Source organism: Xiphophorus couchianus, chromosome 2 (genome assembly GCF_001444195.1).
Source record: "Xiphophorus couchianus chromosome 2, X_couchianus-1.0, whole genome shotgun sequence".
Taxonomy (NCBI): domain Eukaryota; kingdom Metazoa; phylum Chordata; class Actinopteri; order Cyprinodontiformes; family Poeciliidae; genus Xiphophorus; species Xiphophorus couchianus.
In genome coordinates this window covers 7,996,339-8,014,141 of record NC_040229.1, presented here as the reverse complement: position 1 = coordinate 8,014,141, position 17,803 = coordinate 7,996,339, and the positions used below count along the sequence as shown (strand labels likewise).

Here is a 17,803-nt window from a genome sequence, read left to right as displayed (position 1 = left end):
GATGGGCCGGTGTGAAGCGTTTATTCCCCGTCTGAGTCACTCACCTGGGCTGGTTTCTGCAGGCTTTTCCCCAGAGTGTTGTCTTGGAAAATTGGGAAAGAGGCCTCTTCATCAATTTTATCGACCCGAATTTGGTTGAAAATGAAACCTGGTTTTCTGCACAAGTACAGTCTGCGAGAGTCATGTTGATGTGAAACTTTATGTCATTTCAAATTGGTCAAAAATGTTACTGGATCAACAAATAAACTGATAAAAAAAATTAAAAAATTATTTTACGGCTTTTTATTAGTAGAAATACAACACGAAAATATATAAAGAATATTAAATTCAAAAATAAATTTCAAAGATTAAAATTTGTCAAAGTTAAAACTACTTTGTGTTTAAACAGAATTATTAATTATCATGTCCTTGTTTTTATGTCTATGTGGACCATGTGTTCACATATGCATGTGTTCAATCAATCAATAAATTAACACTTAATAAGTTTCCTTTCTAGGGCATTTTAGTTTGTATTTATTAAGATACAAAAATGGTTAAAAATCAAGAAATTTTAAAATTTATTTTTTTAAAAAGTAAAAAAAAAAAAACGACAAGTGCTGGTAACCAGTAAAGTAAATATATTTGTGAATATAAAGCTACATTGATTATTAAATTAAATTTAAATGATAAATAATTTAAGTAATGTAAGATAATATCATATAATGAAAATAAAAACTATATTGAAGATTAAAGTCTAATATGTACAGAAATGGCAAGAAATGGTAGTATATTCTCGAAATGGTTTAATAAAAGTCCAAATTTATCAAATGGAAATATGAAAAAAAGAAAAAGAATTTACAGAATAAAATTAAATTATAATATTAAAATGTGAAGCAAATATGACATTCTTTTCTCAATGTTTTGCTTGATATATAAAGTTAAGAAAATGTTAAATATATTGAATTTTGTGGTTTTAATTGGTAGAAATATATAACATAATACAGTATATTATAATAATTTTCTAATTTAAATTATTTTAATTTAATAATTAGTTCCTCTACACTAAGTACATGTTTTTATATAATATAATTGTATATATATTGAGAATATAGAGCTAAGTTAATTATTAAATTAAAAAAACTGAAATTTGAACATTTTTATAATGTCATAAAGTAGCGATTAATTTTTTAACTTTATTCCGATTAACTGGAAAATTTTAATCCTGGAATCATGCATCATTTCCAGGGAAGAAGAAAAGTGGAGGAGGAAGAGGAGGGGGAGGAAGAGGAGGAGGGTTTCGCTTGTACGCCATTTTTTATGCGCGCGCACCCAGGGAGGGGAGAGCCGAACGCGCGCGCGCGCCCCCAGCAGACACACTCTGGTACAAAAGACGCACGCACGGCTCATCCGCTCGCCTCCCAATTGACGTCAGTCCGGCGTCACGTGACGGGGCAGGGTCCAATGAGCGCAGGGTGCTGTCTCCTCTTCACACTGAGACGGTCAGCAGGAAAAGCGGAGAATAAAAGCGATCGGAGAGGCAGAAATGGCCTACAACACCCTCTGAGGACCCCGGAGACGCCGGAACGAAGTGTTTTTCTGCCGATTTGACCCGAGGATTTACCGAGTCCGGCTCCGAGGTGTACCCACTGGATCAGGCCATGGCCCTCACACTCTGAGAACGGCGCTGTGTCCGTGGAGTGGGGGGAGTACGCGCACCGTGAAGACTGTTCACGGAGAGGAAAATGGTGGATTATTGTCAGTGAGTGATTAAACGGTTGAAACATCTGGATCTGCTGACGTCTTGTTCGTGTGTTGGTAGGTAAGCTCCCTCACCCCTTCCCTCCGCCTCATCCCAACGACCTTCTGATTTATTTTAAAACAAAAGAAAAAAATCCTGCACGACCCTCCGTCAAAACTCCACTGGGAACAATAAATCTGGGATTACTGGGGGAGAAAATGGATTACAACAGCGGCGGCGGGGGACCCAACGAGCTGCACAACAACCAGTTCTACCAGTGCGAGGAGAGCAAGCCCTTACTGGGGGAGATGTCCGAGGGCAACAACAACACGAAGCTGGGCGCAGGGCCGTGCAGAAGGTCCCTGCACCACTGCAGCAGCAGCGGGATGCGCTACAAGCTGCTGCACGAAGGGGACATCCAGGTGTGCGTGGTCAAACACCCACGCACCTTCCTCAGCAAGCTGCTCACCTCCAAGTACCTGCGGAGGTGGGAGCCGCACCACCTGACACTGACGGACAGCGGCCTCAGCTCGGCGACGGTGAGTGTTGAAAACTGTAAGACACGCATGTGCGTGGCTGCGGTTCTGAATGTGTCGGTGTGCGTGATGCTTCTGCATTCCTGCACCGGAGCTGGTCTTGTTTGGACGCGCATTCTGGGTTTTGACGCATTTCGGGGTAAAAAGGGAAGCGGGTCGTAGACAAAGACACACAGCATCCCGAGGACACTTCTGGTCCTCCAGGTGAGGAGAGGAGCTTCCAGACCAGGGGCGTAGCTAATGTATCTCTTACCTTGGAGGGCCAAGATTACTAAAGGCACCAAAAAATAAGTTCAGGTTAAATTTTTTGAGAGGTGAGCAGAGTACTACAAAAACAACAACAAAAAAACTGAAATAAGAGTAGCACTACTTCAACATATTTTTACTCAAGTAAAAGTAAAAAGTAGACATCCAAGAAATTACAAAAAGTATTTGGTAAAAAGTCAACTCAAGTACTGAGTAACTGATCAATCATTTAATATTTAAATTAAATAATCAGATGGACAAAATATAAAGTTATGTGGAAAAAGTGGTATTTCAATGACAAAAATGTCAATAATACATATAGGTCAGTCCCCAACCCGTGGCCCGGTACCGGTCCGTGGACCAATTGGTACCGGGCCGCGCAAGAAATAATTAAATACTTCCGTTTTATGTATTGTGTCAGAATCCTTTAACCGGATTCTGTGGGTTACGTCTTGAGCATCAACATTGAGCCCACAAGCAGCAGAACGATTTAGAAACGGCACCAACAGCATCGGTGTCGGTCCCCCGCCCCCCCTCCACTCCACTGGAGAATATAAACAATAACAATATTTTCTCATTAAACCTTTATTTAAATCTGAAGTATGCAACATTATGTTAAAACTGTCACTATGTCTTGGCAGTATGTGAGACAGATAATCTGAGAACAAAAAAATGAAGCCTCTCTGCCTTCTCCCAGTTCTCCCATTGCTAGAAACAACCAATCAGAGGCAGAGGCTGGTGGCTAGTAGCCACCAGCAAAGCCTGTTGTGAATGCTAATGCTAGTTAGCTTAGCCACTGATGATGGCTGATAAACAGCTGTCCAGTAAAGGTGAGTTGTTTCTCCACCATTAGCAGATTTATCGAGTATATGAGATTGATTGACAGCTCAAAGACCCGCCCCTTGGCTCTGATTGGTTGTTTTTGTTTTGTATCGGTGCATTTCTTCTGGTAGTTTATGAAGGAGATCAATCTTTTTAAGGATTATCTGTCTTATATTCCAGTGTCAGGACATGGTGATATTTTTAACAAATATGTAAAAAAAAATAAAAAATCTTAATAAAAGTTACATACTGCAACTTTAACCAGGATAAAACTCTTTTATAAGAGTGTCCTGACAACAATACAGTTAAACAATTAGTTACAAAAACACAGTACAATATGAATGACCTCATTAAATAAAAACCAGTCTCCTAAAGTCAATTTAAACAGACTGTTTTCTGCTTAACGCTCCAAAATAACGACATAAACGCAGCATTTACTGACAATCTCAACTGAAAGAAAATAAGCGAAAATGAGCTCTGGTGAATTCTGAATGCATATGTGAACATAAAGCAGACCGCTCTAAAAGCAGGAACTGGACTACACCGCAGGGCATTCTGGGTAAATACAACCAAAAACAAACAGCTAGCTGGAGAAATTGCTCGTGGTCTCTAAAAAAGATCCTGTATCCGATAACATCTTTTTGTTTACATTTAGTGAAGAAGAAAGTTGTGTTCATATCTTCTTTAGAGGTTTTGGTGTAGTTTCCTTCAGTGTTTCTTGGTGCAGCACCCCTACAGGTGAGGAGGGAAACAGGTTTTTCAATTAGTTTGGATTAATTTGACTGAGTGTGAAAGCGAACCGCAGCAGCTTAAAATGTAGCAAATGTTGCAACCTTGGTCCCCAATCGAATCGAGTCTACTAGACTATCAGGTGTGGAAACGCTCTCAATTAGCTGCATAATTACCTGAATTATTAACACAGACCTTTTGGGGAACGTAATTCGCCAGCTGGGTGGTCTGAGAAGCCCCTCAGATGTGAGAGATGAACCTGCCTGGATGTTTGCTCCGTTGCCTGTTGTTCTGCTTTAGTCCCACACCTGTAAGACCTGATTCTGGGTAATAATGAACCTCAGGGCATCTCTGTGTAGTCATCACTTGTAATTGTTGGTAATTCGACTGAATAATAAAACCTTTTTATTTCCATCCCCCGTTATCATCAACACCCTTGACATTTTCCACTCGTTGTTGTATCAATATACCTCGTTAAGCACTTTTTAGACGTGTGCCCGTCACACCACAGAGCTCCGCTGCATCATGGAGAATATTTTTGTTGCTGCAGGAAATGCATGCAGCTGATGGGGGGCGGGGGGGAAACCCGTCTACGTTTCTTCTTCAGAGGTGCTTTTATTTTCTGTACTTATGCTTCATGTTTCGAGGCCTGTCTTTAGTGGAAGCATATTTTTAGCAGTGCACTCATAAGTCGTTAACGTTGTTTGTTGCTTCCTCTTGTTGGGGTTTTAATTAAAGACCGAATTACTCTAAGAAACCCGGAAAGGCCTCGTCATGTTACCGGACAAACGGGGAACTAAATCATTTATAACTTCATAGATGTTTTTTGTTTTTTTTTAATGAGGATGTTGAAAATTTTCAGTCAGTCAATGAGAAGTTGTAATGCGGTTATTTTATTTGTCATAATCAGATACAATGATAAAATTCTAACAGGACTTCTTCTCTACGTTTTCCTGAACTAGATTTTTTTATTCCTGCTTTATTACTATTCATATATAAAATAAGGCTTTTTGTTCAGTAATATGGGTAATATTTCCTTCCTTCCTTAAGTTTTGACATCAATTTCAACACAATGTAATTTTTTAGCATTTTTTTTTAAATAAAAGAAACATTCACAACAACCTGCTAACTGTTACTGCTAATTAAATGGTACTGTTAACTAAGTAGCATAACCATTAATAATATTTTGTCATAGATAACTAAAAAGTACCTGGAAAGTTTCAAGTTAGTACTTTATAAGTTGCATATACAGTAAGTTCCCTGTTTTCTGTTTAGGTTTCCTATAAGTTATTTTTTAAATAAGCCATTAAAACGATGCTTCGCCATCATCCTCCAACTACTTCCTCTTGTCGTCTTCTTCATGGTTTGTGCCAGTAGTAACATCTGGTTGTTGATGGTGTGACTTGTGTGATGCGAAAAAAGAGTTTTCATTGTTTCCATCCAAACTTTTTTTAATCCAAAACCACGTTTTGTTTTTTTTAAATTGGCATGATACCACTAACACAATTTTTTCCTAAACTGCCACTTGCTCAATTTAATGTAAACACCCTGTATTATCTGATGCAGAGATGAGTGACTAAAGCGAATTGTACTCTGTAAGGTAGCGATGCTCCTTGCTGTTGCATGTTTTGTTAACAAAACAGAAAAACACAAGCGCTCTTCTATGCGGCGTCATCCATCAGCCAGAGTCCTTTACTGAGCCGCAGTCTGCTTTGTTTTTATGGCAGGAAACGCAGACTGTGACGACGCTGCTCCTTCTTTTTGTTTTGAATCGAGTCATGCGGGTGATTTATCCAGAAATTCCTGTATCATGTGTCTGCGAGTCGTCACATATTCCCAGCCCCGCTCAGAGGCTGAAACATGAGGAAGAGGGCTCGTGTTCAGGGAGGGATGAGGGAGCGAAACGTGCCTTTCCTGAGTGGAGCCGTTGTGCTGCTCGGCGTCCTGTGTGGGCTGCAGAACAATGCCGACCCGTTCAGAGAGTCGACTCCCAGCGAGGAGAGGCCGATCACATCCCCACGCTCTGCAAATAACTGAGATGATTAGGAGGAGAAAAGAGAGTCGGAGCCAGCAGGGTTCACATGGGATCAGTTAAACCAGTTCCACTCCCTTCAGATCTAACCGCGCCACATCAGCTTCGTCTCCGTGTGTTTTAATGAATCGAATGACATATTTGTGTCAGCTGCAGCGTGGAACAGTTGCATCTTGGGAAATTTCCAAGTTTTTACTGAAACATTTCTGAGATTAATTTCAGAATTTATTTATTTTTTCTGCCAAATTTTAAACTTTTCAGAGCACAGATATTTTCAAGTTTTATTCATGAAGATTTCTGATTAAACACACAATTTCTGTGGTTTTTTTGGTGGAAATGTACTCTTCCTTTTTTACTTTTCTCTCTCCAATGGGCCTGATACGCCGTCTTACTAAAGAGATTACACACAAAGAAGCATCAGAAATCAATTCCTATTGACGACGCCTCCACTAGTTACGATTGATCTTCTGTGTTGATTTAGCCTCAATTATTTTAACCAATAGTCAATATGAGGGCAAACAGAACGTTTTTATCTGATTTGGAAATTTAGCAGGAGATTCAAACGGGACCTTACATCTGCTGGGAACATAACACACACTGACCGTCTTCTCTGTAGTACAAAAAGTTCTATTTTATGGTTTTATTTCCTGTTATGTCGGCAAAAAAATTGTCAGGATTGTAGAATAGGTCAACTTTTAATTAGTTCTTGCTTGTTGGAATTTATACTTGTAGGAATTTGCAATAATTGCATTGTCTTGCAATGGTATGGTGGGACTTTTTTAACTCTTTTTTTTAAGCACAAGCATCACATCTATTCAGTCTGAACTGACATTTTGATACATTTCAGGTTTTACACAATCAGTTTAAGTTTCATTTCTTTAAGATTTTCAGAGTGATGATGTCACGCACTCTAGATTCCGACCCTGTAAAATATTCAGGATTCATTTGACTTAAACTGCTCACAGTTTCATCTCCACATGTACAGTTTATACATCAAAACGTAGGTATTTCTGTCTACTTTCACCCAGCGTGTTTCTAACTCTGGTAGAACTTAAAAGTTTTGTGTCAAATCAACCCAGAGTGCAGAGATCTCACACCCAAGCTCTCATTCACTCTCACTGTATTTCAGATTTAAATTGTTTTTTCCGAGCTGGAACTAAAGGCTCTCTTTAGCCTGTCATATCTCCTACATGAAACCACGTAGAAGCCTATAAATTTACAATTATTGCCACCAGAAGATTCTGCCACTTATGGTAGAAATATTTATTTGATACGACTTACGGTTCGCTCCATGGCTGCTTGTTTAAGACTTAATTTCTTATTTGCCTGGCTTGTGAAACGGTTGTTGCTCTGGGCTCCCAAATCCCCATAGCAACGAATGACTCAGCATTATTATAGTTTAGATATTTTTTTTCATTACTTTCTTCTTATAGCAATTTGTTAATTGCTTGAACTCTTAAATAATTAAGTGAAACTATCCAGAATCGAGATGTAAAACACACCTTAAAGGCAAACAGAATGTGTTATTAAAATTTCAAAATAAAGCCAACAGATGCTCTTCAAAGGAGCAGTCTTTGTTTCTCTTAGTTTTATTTCACTAAGTGCAGTCTGGATTCAGTGTTGTTATATATATATATATATATATATATATATATATATATATATATATATATATTCCTTTATTTAATCAGGTAAACCCTGTTGAGATCTAGATCTCATTTTCAAGAGGGACCTGAGCAAAAGATTTGCAATACATAACAACCTGGTTACAAGATAAAAACAATTAATACATATGCACAAGTATAAAACAATAAAAACAATTAAAAAAAAAAAAAAAAAGCTGCATTTGTACCCTGCAAAGATTTCAGATGTAAATTCATTTTAAAGGTCACTTTTTGTCTTCATATTTTGAGGTTTTCGTGTTCAAAGAAATGGGTCCGAAAAAAACTTGACCTGCCACTTCTGAGTTACAGCTCAGCTGTCTGCACATAAAGAGTATTCAGCCAGGCTTCCTCATGTGGTTGTTTAATGCGTCATTCAGCCTCAACTTGAAGTTTGGCCTTAATCCTAATCTCAGCAATCTCTGAACGAGACCTAAACATCAGTCTGATTGGTTCCAGGCTGCACAAAGGCAGGAAGCTCTGCTCAGAATCATACCTCATAATCTTATCAGACTTCTGGAAAAAAAAGATAAAAGTTGTGTTTGTTTTTTTTTCCTGCTCAAATACAGCTGTAATGACTTTAATGACAATAACGAGTTCACACCCTGAGCCTTGACCCGCACTGATAAACCTTCACATTTCTGTTTGCTTCTGTTAATGATGGATTTCTAGGAGGAATGAGAGATGAAAGTTCAGCTCAGACGATCGGGTCGTGTTTTAAAAAATGAAGAGAAACGTCCCATAAACGTCTCCAGACACACTTTCCTACTACGGTGTGCTACAGCCGTTGCAAATACAGAAAAAGGGAGTCAATTTCTGCAAAAGATTTTGAGACTGATCTCAGAAATTTTCCAGAAAAAAACTTGGAGTTTCAAAAGTTGAAAAAAATTCACTTTTGGAAATTTTCTGACTTCTTAAAGCAGATAATTTTTGTCTGAGTTTGAGGGTTTTTGCCACATTTTTGACCTTTGAAACTCAAAAACGTCCCATTTTCTTCTAGAAAATTTCTTAGGTTCATTAAAAAAATTATGATTTTTTTTTTCTATCAAATCTTTGACTTTTCAAACTCAAACTCCCCAGTTTTTTTTCTTGAAAATTTCCTATATTAATCTAAGAATGTCTGAATTTTATCTATCATGTCTTTGATTTTTCACACTCAGAAACTTCAAAGTTTGTTCTAGAAAACTCCTGAGTTTTTTGGTAGAAAGTTTCTTCTTTTTAATGTCTCTAATTATTTCCTCATCCTTGCTTCACTGTTTGAGAAATGCTGCTGTGATGCAGAGCGATGGGAGATGTTCCCATTGTTCCGCTACGCTGGAATGATGGAAAACATCATGAAACGGCCCACACCTCTGAAGCCGTTTAACTTTCTGTCCTGCTACATCTAAAATCTGCGTTCCATGTAATCCTCTTTGCATTCCGCGTCTCCATGATGCCGCACCGCCGCCCGTTTTTCCTGATCGTTTGCATGCCTTTGTTTCACGCCGCTGCGACTGGATGACGTACGCGGGAAGAGCTGCTGTTGTCCTCGGCTCGCCAAGTCTGCCGAGCGTTAAAAGTGGAAGATGAGAAATGATCTGAAAGCAGAAGTTGTTGCTTCGTCGTTCTGGTGAAACAATGTGAAGAACTGAACGGATTATAGTATCAGAATCTAACATCTGAGAAAGGGGTCAGAGGTCAAGCGGTTCTGAGTAGCTCATTCAGAGAAGGGAGGGAGGAAAGGGGCTGGAAATGAGAGGGTGAAATGTTGGGAAAAGGGTTTCAAACTCAGCAGGGCCGGTCAAAACCTTTTTGAGGCCCTAAGCAGGTTTTAATTCAGGGCCCCCAATACCAACATGCCAACACTTCATCTTTCCCAGAGTTATAATAATAATAATAGTAATAATAACATACCTGCTATTATTATAACAACTTTTGCTGGACAATAAATTGTCCCAGAAGTTATTGCAATAAATGATAATATTTCTGTCTTGAGATCATTTTCAAGTAATACAATAGTAATGGCATAAAAATGCAAGAAAACATTATCAGAGATTTGTACACTTTAATTTCTAACAAACATTTAACATTTAAAATATCCAAAGTAAACAAACAAAACAACTGAAATGATAAATAAAGTCAGTTATGAAGTCTTTAAACAAAATTGTTCTTCCAAACAATGAGACTAGTTGAAACCAAAGCAGCAGACTGAAGACTTTTGTCTGATTTTAACCTTAAAGGAGAAGCAAACAAAAAAAGATGCACTAACTAATTTATATTTTGAAATGCAGAGTGGTATTTACTTGTTGTGCATCAGTTTAACTACTGAAAGTAACATCTGCAGACAAACACTAAACCTACAGAAAAGAAGAGAGCAAGTTTAATATTTTTTATTTTTTTTATTTTGAGCAATGTGTAAAACATGCAATCTATAACTACAAAGTAAAGTCAAATGATGCTCTTAGATCCAGTCCTGTTTATATCGTTCTGGATCAGAAGTTAAGCTGAGGACTCATCCAATATAATTAGCATTTTACCTAAAAAATGTTGCAGACTTAAATAAACACAATCGATGTATTTCCTTAAAATGTAAACATGGGGCGAAGCCACAATCTGTGATCTCTCTGCTAAAAATCTCCTCCATGTGAGACGATTTGGTGTTTACAAGGGAGAAAACAAACTACTTGTTTATGTGTAGACCTGCTAACCACAAACAAACCACAATCGGCATCAAGCAACTGCAATATTTGGTTGGATATCATATATCAATGACCAAACATGCAAATTCTGCTTGACGATAACAACACAGAGTATTTGTCCAGTTGGTTTGACTTTCCTTGCCAATGCCAACACTTTGTCGATGTGAGATTCATAATCTGTTTCATCTGCAATGTTCAGCCATAGCATCACAACTGTTAAGTGTTCAGTACAATATTTGTGGAGTTAGCAGGTAACAGGAAGGCTAGCTGGAGTACAGAAAGTTGCTCTAACTAATTAAAAAATTCCCTCTGTTTCATTGAGCATAAAAGATTTAGACAGTTTTATCAGCCTGTTGGACGACTTTGATAAGCCAAGAATAATCACAATCTAGAAACTAGGTGGAGATGCTAATTGTGCTGATGATGCTAAGCGCTAATAAAGATAGCAAATTTCAAGATGCAGGGTTACAAGCATCACCACTGTACAATGGCTGCTGGACAAAACAAGTGTTTTGTTAATGACCTTCCATTCAGAAACCACTTGCTGCATTCTTGTTGGCTCTGCAGGAAGCTTCACTTATGCTTTTCAAAGATGTACGGTAGTATAATTGCACATCTGTTTGTAGCCATTTTCACATGCGAGTGTAAACGTCAAGTTAAATGGAGCAGACTAAAATTTCATTATCTAAGAATGATTTTGTGCAAAACATTTAATGGACATGTTTTGTATAGACCAAAGACTTAAATCCTAACCGTCATAATTGGTCACTTTAAACTGCTTCAGGTTTCATCAGGAGCTTACGCTTGCGATTGTGTAGAAAGATCGGCTCTCTCAGGGTCCCATTTGTCCAAAGACAGCCTGTGAAGTCTTGCATCGACCTCTGACCCCTCACAGCTCTGCTGCTTTTCCACAGTAACCCTCCTGGCTTGCGGCGGCCTTGCATGTGCTCGGTGTCTGCGCGCTCCTTGGGTCTGATTTATGGTTTTGTTTGGATAACGTTATATTTGGATCAGAGTTTGGAGCTGCTGGGAGTTCTTTCCAGTTCTCCGTCCGGGAAAGTCAGGACCGTTGGGAGCTCCTCCGTCGGTTGCTCATGTTTTTTGTTTGTTTGCTCTTCATCGCAGGCGCTAAAATCAGCACATTCAGTTATTAGTGAGCTGCTGAACTCTCAGTAATGACTGATTAACGCTGTAATAGTCGAAGGTTTTCAGCACGTGCTTCGCTCTCATCACGACCCGTGTTTGTAAACATGACGAAGACTTTGGGAAACTGATTCAGCTGACATCATGTGTGTGACCAGGCAGAGATATGTCCACCTCCGTTTGTCATATGTAAACAAAAAGAACAAAAGAGTCTTTCTGGGAACTGACTGTTAATTTTCATCTGAAGTTATTTAGGGGACAGAAAGATTTAGAGCAGCAAAACGCAAAAAAAAAATTTACTCGACTGCAATTTGCCTCTTATCCACGGGAGTAGTAGGTCACTTTTAATGTACTAATCCTTTAAAGGGAACATTTCCACTTTTTTAGCCTTTAAATATGTTTTTTGTGTACTTTTAGGGTCTGAGTGTAAAAGAAAATTAGATTTATTCTCTCCTGGTGCTGCTAAATATCTCTATAATGAGAATAAAGTCAAAATATTACAACTTTATCGTGGTAATATTATGACTTTGTTCTTGTAATGTTATGACTATATTCTCATAATATTATGGGAATGTTATTCTGTTAATTTTCTGACTTTATTCCCGTAATTTTATTTTTACTTTTTTGTGTGTGGACCTACTACGTTCTCATTTTTCAAAGTGTTTCCCATCACTTTTGTTTTAAAGGAAATACATATTGGCATTCTTTGTTTTCATATTAACTGAATTTTTTCAATGTAGTTATTGACTTAAAATTTGGCTAAGAGGCAAATTAGAGGTAACTGATCATGTTGGTCACAAAAGATGCGTTCAGTTAATGTTTTCTTATGTTTACATGATTTTAATTCATAGTAAACAAAGTGTTTGTGCTTTTTTTGACTTCTAATAACATCTTGTTACGTTTGAGTAAGTGCAAACATGGGGCATGTTTGAGGTTCAACACAAACAAAAGAAAACAGTTACTGTCGTGTTGAACATGTTTTATTCTTACATTTTATTATTTCGTAAAAATAAAAAAAATATATTCTGAAAAAGTTCTCCTGCTGTTTTAGGACTTGAGAGTTTTCAGTAAAGTGCAGAGAGGAAATAACCAACCATTTACAGCTACAGAAACTTTTATTCTCTTTAACTTGACATATTTTCTATATAAAACACTGTAGACACGTAAAAATAGATATGCATGTCTGGCAGGTGGCTCTGACACAGTTCAGTAACTTTACTTCTTCAATTTGGCTTGTAGTTTTTATCACAGTAACTGTTTAAGAGGTAAATGCTTGTCTCTTTTTCTGAGTATTGTGGTCTTCTTCATTTTTCAGAAAAGGAGGGAATTGCCATAGCAACCAGCAGTAGTAGCACTGCTAACTAAAGTTAGCTAGGCTAATCCTAAAGCTGTAATCACGAACATTAGTTCCGCTAAAGCGTTAGCAGAGCTAAACATGATATTTAGAGGAAGCTAATGCCAAAGCGCTAACTTCAAATTAAATTATATCTGTCTTTGAAAGGCTACAACCATCAACACCAGTTTGATTTTGACCTAATTTACATCTTTTTTGATGCCCTTTGTTTATATTTTTTGAAATTTTTTTCCTGTTTTATTTTGTTCCAGAATGTTTCATGCTTTAAGTAAAGTTGAAAAACGAAAATGGAGAGGAAATAGAGCTGCAGAGTAAACAGTTTTAATCCATCCATCCATCCATTTTCTGTTCACCCTTGTCCCTAATGGGGTCGGGAGGGTTGCTGGTGCCTATCTCCAGCTACGTTCCAGGCGGGAGGCGGGGTACACCCCGGACAGGTCGCCAGTCTGTCGCAGGGCAACACAGAGACATACAGGACAAACAACCATTCACACACACACTCACACCTAGGGAGAATTTAGAGAAACCAATTGACCTGACAGTCATGTTTTTGGACTGTGGGAGGAAGCCGGAGTACCCGGAGAGAACCCACGCATGCACAGGGAGAACACGCAAACTCCATGCAGAAAGACCCCGGCCGGGAATCGAACCCAGGACCTTCTTGCTGCAAGGCAACAGTGCTACCAACTGCGCCACTGTGCAGCCAGTTTTAATCCACTTTGAAATAAGAGCATCAATATATACGTTTAAATAAATGATGTTTATAACAGAATAAAGTTTATTACAAGTTGGTGCTTTAGAATTTATCTGGGAAAAATTATTTAGGGGAAACTAAGTGCGCTAGACGTTTTAAAAGTTAGCTGAAGTGTTATATGAAACTTCAGCTCTGTGATTAATGGAGTGGGGGAAGTGTGCCCACCAGTGGATACCAGGGTCATCTTCTTGTTTGCATCTGTGTTTCTTTATTCTTTATTTATTCAGCGTGAAGTTAGTAGCTTCATTTGCAGCAGTAGAAACTTGATACATCATCGAAAAAAAGCACGTGGGAGTGTGGGCACGGGTTGAAATTCTTATGTTTCTGAGAAGACCCTGAATATTTCCTGGATGTTGCACACCAAAGTGTTTATACTGATCACAGGAGGAAAACATTGAGCAGAAACTGTTGCTGCTCTCCTGCAGGAAGTGCGAAGTGGCGTTCCTGTATGCATCGTCCTGCAGCAGCTTCAGTTCTTGATTACGTTCCTACTTCCTGTCTCGGGTGACGCAGAAACTTTCTCGGAGTCGTTTCTTCACAGAAACCTGCAGCTGTGCCCGCCCACGCAGCTGCAGACGTCAAACCTCACAGCTGCGTCGTCATGCCAAACGGCGATCTGCGCCCCTCTGTAGCAGATGGAGAAGTTAAGAGCCGCCGATGGCTGGAAGGAAGTGACTCCGTCGCTTCGAGAGCCGCAGCTTTGCAAGAGGTCTGATGAAGTCCGGCAGCAATCACCTTCTGTTCAGGAACAAGAATTATTAGTGAAACTGCCACTAAAGTGACTTTGAAATGAAAAGACCTGGCGGGTACTTTATCATTAATAACCCTGGTGGCTTTGTTGTTCCAGGTGTGTTTGGTTTGGTCAGCTGACCTGCAAAATGGCTGCTTGACCTTTCCAGTGGCGAGCTGAACACCTGTTGAGTTTCTCCTCGGTCAGCTGCTGGTCTCCTCCTCATCTTCCTCCGCTTTGGTTTCTCTTTCTTCTCTGGTGCTCGAGTGTTTCCTCATGAGTCACCCAGAGAAGAGGGTGGGGAAAAAAATCCAAGTTTTCCTGCAACTCAGCAAATATTTCTCATATAATCAGGAAGATGATGATCGCAGAAAGAGTGCTGAATTGTGCAGGAGTTTTTAGTTTTCAGTTCTTATTTTTGCCCAAAAACGGAACCATAAAATGTGCCAAAATGAGAGTTAAAGTTTGGTCTCAACTGGATATATTTTTGAAGGATAATTTGGTTTACAGACCTCATAATTAATTTTATTTGTTGTTTCTGTTGCTTATTTATTGTGGATATTTAAAATGTCTCCCATGTCTAGTGATAAATATTTATTAGAATTTGAAGTTTATTGATCTGTGAGAATCTTTTCTGGCATTGTTATGCCGTTACTATAACGCTACTTGAAAATGGTCTCAAAACTACACTATAATTCTATCTTGAATAACTTCTGGGACAATTTATTGTCCAGCAAAATTTGTTATCATGATGGGCCTAAATGAGATGCCAAATGGACCGGATTAAATTAAATTAAAATGTACCAAAATTTAATGCTAATCTGTATGGAGTACAACACAAAGTCGCAGAGGGGAAAACCCAGATCGTCTGAAATAATTCAAAAAGTTGTCTGAAATGGGCAAGAATGAAGTCAAATTGAGACACAAACGTGGCTGAAATTGGATGTAAAATTCACCAAACTTGATTCCCAAAGTTGACAGAAATGAGGCATAAATCTGGTCCAAATGTTAGCATAAGTCAAATTTGTCCACTTTAGATGGAAAATATTCTGGAATTTAGCATAAATTAAACTGACATTTGGGGAAAATTGGAAGCAAAACACCAAACTAGATTTAACTGGTAAGAGTTAAGGTTGCATGAAATTAAGCTCAGTCCAACAAAAGAAGGAGATGTTCAGCCAACCAAATTGAAATGCCAAACTGGGCAAAATCAGACTCAAAAATGTTCGATATGAGGCTAAACAGGTGGAGCTGAGAATTTTATCCACAAAATTTCCCCTCGAGATGCGTAATTCATCAACATTCACACTGGAACGTCCAAAATGAGGCACAAAATTTGACCCAAATTGGTGCAGAACTTAATGAAATTAGACCCAGAATTGAAATAAATCACAAAGCATCCCTTAAAGGGAGGTGGAGAGTAAAACTCGACCTAATTAGACACAGTTTCCGAATCAGGTGCCAAGTTGGCCAAAATCACCAGACTGGCAAAAACTGGTTTCAAAAACAACCAAAAAGAGTCATGAAGTTGGCAGAAGCAAAGCACACAGTTGGCTGATGGCCGGGTTGTGGTCTGCTTGGGCTTTTTTGTTCCAATTTACAGGCTTCTGTTCCCAGAAAACATCGAGTTTTCTGGAAACTAAAACTCCAGTTTATTTTGGGGATGTGGCGTTTTAGGACCATTTTTGTTTTATGTCGGATGAATTGTTAAAATGATGTTTCATGTGACTAAACATTTCCTAGTAAAACCCAGAACATCTCTCAGGTTTTGAATCTGTTTTATGTCCTCTCTTCCTTTTATCGTTTTTTTTTTGTCTTCATCATTGCTCCGTCTGCTTCTCACGGTGGGGGAAAAGCATAACGTACATCTCCATCCTCCTGTTTCTATGGCAACGCAGCAGAGAGCAAAGGAGCCGAGAGTTGCAGGAGGCTCCTTCATCCCTCGTTTATGATGAAAAGCAAAGTGAAAAGAGACAGAGTGAGGGGAAAAACGAGGGCTGGGAGCAGAAAAACGGTTATGAGGAAGAGGAAGAGGAGAGGGGCCGGCGCTCGCTCTTGTACAGGATGTTGTATCTATGGCAACCTTGGCTGGTTATCAGAAAATTGAAGTCCCTTCTGTTCGTTCTGCTCTGCCTTTTCAGAGATGCGGTGCCATTTATCTCCCGCTTCATATTCTGCTCTTCAGCTCATTACCGAGTCGTGCGCCGCAGAAACAAAACAAAAACAAAAACAAAACCCGGTTCGGCGGCCTGCAGACGGAAAGACTGCAGCCGATGTTTACTCTTCCACAGAAAATGAAACATCTCCCCTGAACCAATATTTGCCGTGGACGTGGTCTGTAATGAAAATCCTGCACGTGGAGACAGCCGGCGATCTGTGAGCTGCAGAAGGATGTGCACATGAAGGAAGAACGTGTTTGTTCTTCAGCGGAGGGAGGAGGAGGGAGCTGTTTGCTCTACAGAGCGAGAGATGGACGTAATTAAAGAAGAGGAGCACCTGTCCGTTGGAGTCGCCGAGTCGCTTCCATGTAGCGGCTCAGGCGAGTTTCTGTGAGAAAAACATGAAAGAAGGAGAGAGAACCCAATCCAGCTGTACGGCTTAGGTCAGGGGTGTCCAAAGTGTGGCCCGGGGGCCAATTTTGGCCCTCAAGAAGGCTACGTTCACATTGCAGCCTGGAGTGAACTAGATGGAGATGGTAATTGTGCTAATAATGCTAGTCGCTATTAAAAATAGCTAATTTCAAGCTATATGGTTACAAGTATTACTTGTTTTCTTTCACTGCTGTATGTGATGTACAATGGCTGCTGAAAAAAACAAGTATTTTGTTGACTTGTTCAGAAACCATTTGCTGCATTCTTGTTTTTTGTGCAGGAGGTTCCACTTCTGCCTTTTAAACGTGTACGGTTTAGAGGTGCAGAAAAAAAAGTCTATTCTATAAAGAATCATAATTCTTAGTCCTGGGAAGTCTGAATCAATTCAAAATACTGAAAATGCGGGAGCTGTATACATTTCTAATAATTCTTTTATATTTTTTTGATTTAAGAAAAACGCAGGCAGCTGAGGCTACATTCACACTGTGACCCAAATCCATTTTTTACACTGTGTTTCTTTGAGCATAAAGGATTTAGGCAGTTTGACAGACCTTTTGTTTTAAATCTGGAATGATTTACACGTCCCTTGTCTATAGAAATCTGACTGCGTTTCAGTCACTCACTGCTCAAGAATATTTTTAATATTTTTAAGCCTCACTATTTATTTGAGGCTTTAAGTTCTTGTTTCTGCTCCCAGAAAAGGCAGGAATTACCATAATCAGACCTGAACGTTTCTCCCAGTTTCACTCCGAGTCTTGACATTAGATCCGCTACAGAGAATATTCTCCTCTCTGCTCATCTCGCCACTAA

General features: G+C 39.0%; 1 protein-coding gene and 1 long non-coding RNA gene across 2 annotated transcripts in view; one reads left to right on the top strand and one right to left on the bottom strand.

The window, feature by feature from the left end:
• The first annotated feature begins 1,413 nt into the window (after positions 1-1,413).
• Positions 1,414-17,803, top strand: part of cmip (c-Maf inducing protein) — a 40,068-nt gene continuing 23,678 nt past the window's right edge. Inside the window, exon 1 of the mRNA XM_028030330.1 lies at positions 1,414-2,256. Coding sequence (XP_027886131.1) covers positions 1,936-2,256 — 321 coding nt within the window. The 5' untranslated portion in view covers positions 1,414-1,935. The remainder of the gene's footprint in view (positions 2,257-17,803) is intronic.
• Positions 13,858-17,188, bottom strand: LOC114152466 (uncharacterized). The gene is made up of 2 exons (XR_003597120.1): positions 14,544-17,188; positions 13,858-14,410 (listed from the first exon to the last, which is right to left on the bottom strand). It is a non-coding gene; the product is annotated as an uncharacterized LOC114152466 (long non-coding RNA).